Below are 7,427 nucleotides of genomic sequence, written 5' to 3'. Positions count from 1 at the left end.
AAAATGTCTTTTAAATCATGTTGTAAAACAAGTTGGAACAACTTCATTTTTGGACTAATCAACTTAAAAACTTGTATCCCGAATGAGGGTAATTAAGTACATACAACTTAAAATTCATTTTAAATCATGTGGTAAAACTAGTCGGAACAATTTAATCTTTTGAGTAATCAACTTCAAAACTTGTGTTTATGCTACCAATTATTAAGTAAGTGGGAATTAAAAACACCTCTGATTGTAGAGGAAAAGCCTTCTCCCCTAACTCAAATAACTTTGTTGGTTTTAGACAATTTCATTAGAAGTTGTCTTAACTCAATAAACATCGATGTAAACTGTTGAGTTGATTTTCTTTGTTGAGCCAAGGCATTTGTTTTTAGAGTGTACATGCTATCGATGATTTACGTACAAAACACTATGTTTGTATTTATTTCATTTTATTGCTGGGCAAATGTATTTGTGCATGGCTTCTCTGTGGCCGTATAGTGGTTACATTCGAATTTCTAATTTCCTATTTTGTGTTGTGATTATAGTAGTCTTGCCTGTTGGTTGTATTGTGACTTGATTTGGTTGTGTCAATTTGCTTGTTTGTTATATATTTTAGTTTTTTACTGTCTTGCTGTTTGTACCATATGTTAGGACCCTCTTGAAAACGAGATGTTTCATCTCAAGGGGTTATCCTGAATAAATCCATTTCAGTAAAGAAGGAATTGTGCCATGCATGAAGTGAGGCAGACAGTGAAGAATGGTTATCAATGATAAAATGTAATGCCATGATTAAAAGAACTAAAGGACGTCCTCTCATTTGGAGCTGAGCTTTGGGATGTCCGTTTCTCTCCGTTTTTTGGCTGAAGTGTTGTCACCTGCTGCTTTTTGAATCAACGTCCAACACATGTTGACCTTCATCCAGGTTCTCTGGCGGTTATACAGACTGACAGCCCCACACTGTGCATATAAACCAAGCTCCCCCCCACCCTCTCTACTCCAGTCAACAGCAGCTCAGCTCATGGAGCTGGGTGCTACTTCCACATACAAGCCAGCCAAGAAAGGAAATGCAGATGAGACTGCAGCCATTCACAGAGCCGCTGCAGTGCAGGAGTCACAGAACACAGATCTCCTATTGCTCTCCATCTTTTTATCTTTTTCCCTACTTTTCCCCAAGTCATTACGAGGTTCAGATAAACAATATACAGAAATTATTTCTGTGTAAAGGTCAATTTCACTGATGGATCCTCTGTGTGTGTTTTGGGTTTGCAAATAATTTTGATTTGAACCGTTTTTAACTTTGGTGAGTGGGTTCTAGTCGTGTGTGTTTTTTGTTTCTTTTATTTTGTAGCAGACTTTGCTACTTGGACAAACTGATCAGGTCAATTATGTGTATACTAGGGATGTAACGATACCAAAACTCACGGTACGATAATATCGCAATAAAAAGTCCATGGTACGGTATTTATCGCAATATTGAAAAATAAAAAACGTTTATTTTGAAATGTATTTAGTTATCTGATTTGTACAGCATTTTAGTAGGATAGTAGTATTTTAAAGTGTCAAAAACAAAGTGACAGTAACAGACTGGAACAAGAACAACCAGTGTTTTTTTACCTAGTACTACCAAACAAAGTAGGCATTTTCTTTGTGCCACTGCATCTCACAAATAAATAAGGACATTTAATAATCAGACCCTGCAATAAAATAAATCAAGTTTCACTTTAGTTTGTCAAGTAACTCAACTCAAACCAGGGCCGAACTGGGACAATAAGTCAGGCCGGGAATTATACACCCAGCAAGGCCACTACCAGTTTTTGTGCCATTTTTCTGGATTTATTTGTCAATATTCACAGCGTTGCTTTTTTTTAAATGTTGGACTTAAATGCATCAATCTGGTGCACTTTGAGGGGGAACTAAAGAGACTACACCCATATGAAACAGAACTGTATACATTTAAATAATCATAAAATCATAAGAACATGGCCATAACCAATAACATACCATATTATCCAATATTAAAAAAACATTGAAACTTGTTTATTTATTTATTTTTGGTTCATTTATAGTTGTGAGTGTGTCTGTGCTCCTGAATCAGCCTCTCCTGTCTCCCCCCTCTCCTCCCTGCTCCTCTTTGAGGCAGCAGCAAAGACTAGTTTTAGCTCTCAACAAGTTTTAAAAGTTTATCTTACCTTTTTTCACCTATTTAACATTTGTTTTATTATTATTCATGGATATTTTATTAATCACTACCCCCTCAAATGGAAATATGTGTTTACATAAATGGTGTCCAAACCGTTTGAGACCCACTGAGAACTTAGACTAAGTTAACTATCTAAACACTCAGAGAGTCCTTAACCTCACCTGAGCTGAGGTTATCAGCCTCTCAGTCTCACCCTGCTCCCTGCCGCTGTGTGCACAATGCTCCGTATTGGACGGGTTAAATGCAGAGACTACATTTCACTATGTGAGTTTTCCATTTAATATCAACCTGTTCTTGTCGTTTTGTCTCATTTGACACAATAGCCTAAATACTTGAAGATAATGGACAATTATTTTCAGCCTTAATTATATTTCAGCTACTTTCTGGAATCTGGCTCTATTTTAGGGTTCAAAAACTGGCAAGAACAGCAGCTAGGTCTGGAAGAAGTGTGTGTATCTGAGTATTCTACGTTCAAGAACAGGGAGGAAGATGCTAACTAATTGTTCCAAATGTGTCAAAAATTAAATCTATCTAAATAAAAGAGATACCTTGTCTGGTACATTTACTCAAGTATTCAACTTAAGTACTAATTTGTCAAACTTGTACTTTACTTGAGTATTTCCATTTTGTGCTTCTTTGTACTTCTCCTCATTTATTCCACTTTTTACTGCTCTACATCTTTGTAGCATGTATTCTACTTTGTACTGCTCTACATTTATTTGACACTACCAGCTACTGTTTCCATATAAAACACATGACATTATTATAGGATATAATGCAGTATGGTACCAACAATAAGTATGTTTAAAATTAACACACTACAACAAGTTAATGCTCTTACATGTAATTGTAAGCAATTAGAAGAAGAAATAACTTCATATTCTAAAATTATATCATTTTCAAAAAGCCATGCTCTATAATGAGTATTACTTTTGATACTTAAATTACATTTAGCTGGCAATACTTATATGCAATATTTTGAATTCAGGAATTTTACTTGTAATTAAGTATTTTCAGACCAAAGTATTTCTACTTTTAGTTAAGTAAAGGAGTATTCTTCCAACGATGGTTATGCCATAATCATATGACGGCTTGTATCTCCAAAGGTTTAGAAGCCTGCAGTGCTTCAGTTATCACAGCTTTATTATCATTTTATTTTGTACTTATATAAAGATGATTCTACTTTAAATGAAATTGTGGGCTGCACTTATGGGCTATGATTGCTGTAGTCGTATTGCACAGTGGCATTAAACTAAAGAGCTTGGTGCAGAGATGAAGCCCCCTGCCATCCCAATCATTATGAAGCAGACTCATCTTCACAGAAGATACTTCATTTCTCCCGTGTGTTTCAATACAAATAAATCTTCTGAAAATACACATTTGCATTGTTGTCTTTTATTGACCATCACAACATTATAATATAAATTATTTACATAGGATCATATAAAAGAGATCTTTAGCTGAGAGGAGAAAACCACTAAATGTTCATTATTCGTTCTTATGAAACCGTAAGGCAGAAGCTCCTCCGAGTTGGATGCAATAAGAGCCAACCCGTATAACACAGCAGAGAAATAAAACACGGACATTCACAGCTCATCGTAAGACCACCATTTGGTTTGGATCTGCATCAAGGAGACCCGGTAAGGCCTACATGTAGCATTCAAAAAAGGTAGTAAAAATAAGTTATGCAAACACTCCAGCACCGTGAACGCGACTGTAGAGGTTCACTGTATTATAAATAATAATAAAAAGGTCTTTGAACATTCGTAGAGAGGCTTCCTGGCGAAGCTGCAGCGGACAGTCTGTTTAAAGGCTTCAGGCGACAGGCAGAAAAACAAAGGTTCTGGACACATTTTATAAAAAGGGTTTATAGAAAAAGAATATTAACGAATGTATTATCTTAAAGAAAAGCATGTCAATCTCTCAGCACTATAGGCTCAAATCAGACATCAGACTGGGTTCAGTGTGGCTCTTTTTCCAGGTTTTCAGTTTAAACAGACAGCTTCTAAAAAGCAGACCTTTACTTTCAGATAACATTACATTCCTCAACATTGCATGGCGGCATCTAACACACACACACACACACACACACACACACACACACACACACACACACACACACACACACACACACACACCACACAGTCTCTGGTTGAGTTTAAATATGAATGCTGGTACTGGAGTGATTTTATTGCATGGTCCGGACCCCCGTCCTCGGGTCTCTTCTAGTCGCTGTCCGACTTGTCCTCCTTGGCCCCGGCGTGGTTGTACAGTCCCTGCGCCATGAGGTGCAGCGCCAGAGCGTTTGTATTCCCGGTGGCTTTCTTGATTTTGGCTCGTTTGTTCTGGAACCAGATCTTGATCTGGGACTCGTTGAGGCCCAGCTCCTCGGCCAGGGCCTGCCGCCGCTGCTCCGTCAGGTACCGGTTCCCCTGGAACTCCGTCTTCAGCCGCTGCAGCTGCTCCGCCGTGAAGGCCGTGCGGGGCCGCTTGTCCTCCGGGCTGGGGGTCAGGGCCTTCTTTGGTTTGCGGGATCTGGGCCCTTGAGGTGTAAAGTTCAGTTAATATTTCTCACATTTAAAAATCACAGGTGTTTTATTAAAGTGTGAGCTTGTCCCGTGAAAACAGAGTAGGCCTACATGAACGCGTCCCTGCATCACCCTGAGAGAAAGGCTGTCAGCAGGTGGAGAAACATGTTCAGTATTACAAGTCCCTGCTATTTAACGAACTATCAATGTAGGCTGATATATATTACCTTTGTTTGGAACTGAATGGTGACTTTGGGTCATAAGGAACTACACATTTTGGGGGAAATAGCCTACTCGCTTTTGGGTCCGTGAATACTTTAAGTGTAATTTAAATAAATAAAAAATCCACAGACACATTTAATCACAGCTGTAAGGGGGAATATGGTCTGTTATCATGTGGCTCAGGGAGGAGGGAGGACGTGCAGATGGGGGTGGGGTTAGGATGGAGGATGGGGAGTTAGGCGCCTCTTTCTCTCCCTGTTACCATAGGAACTCAATTAAAAAAAAAGTACTTTCCTAAAATTAGCCATAACTCTTTTCGTTACTAATATAATATACTGATATTGCACGATAAAGGCAAAGCGGAAATACAGAGAAGGAACATTCTGCCTGGGCCTCGGTGCGTCAAATAAAGAAGACCAAGGCCTACATCGTTTACCATCCAACAGTTGTAAGAGGTGAAACAACAGGGACACCAATGCATCTTTAATCAATTTATAAAACCTTTCACACTAATTCCCACAGTTATATTTGGTTTAATAGTCCTACCCATGCAGCTCCCTGCCTCTTTGTGGTCACTTCCATATGTCGGGCCTGGACCTCGATGGAACTTTTTTTGAGTTTCCATACAACAACACAAATTATCATTCTCACGGTTTTCGCTTCGTTTTGGGCTTTTTCCTCCCGCCCTCCGACAGATCGCAAAACCCTTTCCTCTGCTGGGTTTCTAGGTTTGAACATTATTAATCAGTAGCGTCTAAATCACGACAAAGGAAAGTTCAAGTGCACCATACGTCCACTCAGAACATAACCCTGCCTGCGACCAGCCATACTGTGTTCATGATAAAACATGATAAAACAGGATAAAACATGATACAACATGGTGTTAAAGCGGTCCGAGCCCCCCCAGCGGCGCAGAGACAGAGGACCCTCACACCGCTTCACTTCGAGGATGTTCATAAAATAGAAACGCTATCAAAAATGACTTGTTTATTTCGTTGGCGGGTTAAAGGGCTTTGAAGTTTCATTCAGCAATTCACATCGAATCTTTTTCATTTGGGACACACGGCCCTCACTTTTTAGACCCCGCCATTGTCAAAAAAAATATGCTAATAGAATATCAACAAAGAAGACTGATGAACAATGGCGTTAAACTTGGTTTTAGTTCCCCTCTCCATATTGTAACTTAACTTTCGACTTGTATTTAACTATAACTTCGTTGTCATGTCGCTTCCTGTAACATTAAGTCGTGTTGTCAACTTGAAGGTGATTTTAAAGCCAACATTCCCATCCGAAACTCCTCCGAAGACTTTCTCATTTGCGTTTAGAGTAGTTTGTTTTATTTTAAATAGGTCTCGGCTCGGTTTTTTTTATTATTGAAATGATTACATAATAAGATGATTATAGTCAGGATGGTGCAATAAAAGATACATCAATTGTTACAATCGGGGTTGGGGGTCGCATAGCTCAGAGAATAAAATGTCATTCTCTTTCTCTAAGAAGTAGGCTATCCTCGAGAGCTTTGAAACCAGATAAAGATATCCTGGGAGTATTTCTTCTCTGAAAAACATGTAGGCCTATCTGTTTTCAGTTGAACGGACCTTAAACATTCCTTTCATTTATTTCAGTTCTTCTAATTTAACGAAAAGTGGACCAGCGATATTTCCACCAACCTGCTGACGGGCGGTCTGAGTAGCGGGTACAATAAACCCAAGCCGGCCACAGCATCGGCTTGGAGGCGGGGGCCGAGCTGGCCTCCCCCCGGCCCTCTATCGCCTCCTCCCCGGCTCTCAGCTCCGGCCTTTCGGCCACAGTGTCCGGGTCCTGCTGGTCGGATTCTCCCGTCTCGTCCTGCTCCTCCTCGCCTCCCGCTCCGCGCTGCGGCGCATTTCCAGTTCTAGACTTCCTCCCTGTCTGCTCCTCTCTGCGGAGGATCACTGCAAGACTGCCCCCCTCCCGGACCAGAGTCCCGTCCTTCCTCTTTCGTCCGAAGTCCGGTCTTAAGATGTTGTCTATATAGAAGTTGGTGACCCTGTGGGCCTGCTGGTGGACAGGTGGCTGCAGGAGGGGCAGGATGGCCCGGTTGGACTCCTGGCCGGAGTCCTGTGGGCGCTGCGGGTCTCTGCGAGCCTTTCCTTCCATAGTGATGGATCCGGATCCCCCTCAGCCTCTGCCTCTGGGCCCTTAACACAAAGTAACTCCTATGTGCTGTGGTCCGCTTCACTTTATTTTCGATGATTAATGATACCCTTTTTTGACTGGAACACCAAATATTGGAGGAGCTGGACTAGTTCCTTTTTTTGGCACAATACTTTCTTTTGTTTTTGCTGACGCGCCGCTTAGAATAAGGACAGAATAAAGGCATGCTCAGCTTCTAATAAAAAGCCTCATGCCGGGACTTGATGCCATATTTTTATTTACTTCAAAATCGTAAAAGTGCTTGAAAAAAAAAGAATTTATTTGCAGTCCCTGCACACTCGTTTTGATGCTTCTAGCAG

At 40.5% G+C, this 7,427-nt stretch overlaps 1 protein-coding gene across 1 annotated transcript; it reads right to left on the bottom strand.

The window, feature by feature from the left end:
• Positions 1-3,686: 3,686 nt before the first annotated feature.
• Positions 3,687-7,071, bottom strand: LOC104942165 (homeobox protein engrailed-2b-like). The gene is made up of 2 exons (XM_010767364.1): positions 6,603-7,071; positions 3,687-4,724 (listed from the first exon to the last, which is right to left on the bottom strand). The coding sequence occupies exons 1-2, from the start codon at positions 7,069-7,071 to the stop codon at positions 4,408-4,410; spliced, it is 786 nt and encodes a 261-aa protein (XP_010765666.1). The 3' UTR covers positions 3,687-4,407.
• Between the last annotated feature and the right edge of the window lie 356 nt (positions 7,072-7,427).

This window comes from Notothenia coriiceps, unplaced genomic scaffold (assembly GCF_000735185.1).
Source record: "Notothenia coriiceps isolate Sejong01 unplaced genomic scaffold, NC01 NC01_scaffold00004242, whole genome shotgun sequence".
Lineage (NCBI taxonomy): Eukaryota > Metazoa > Chordata > Actinopteri > Perciformes > Nototheniidae > Notothenia > Notothenia coriiceps.
The sequence above is the reverse complement of the archived record's forward strand: the minus strand, read 5'-3'. Positions and strand labels throughout refer to the sequence as shown.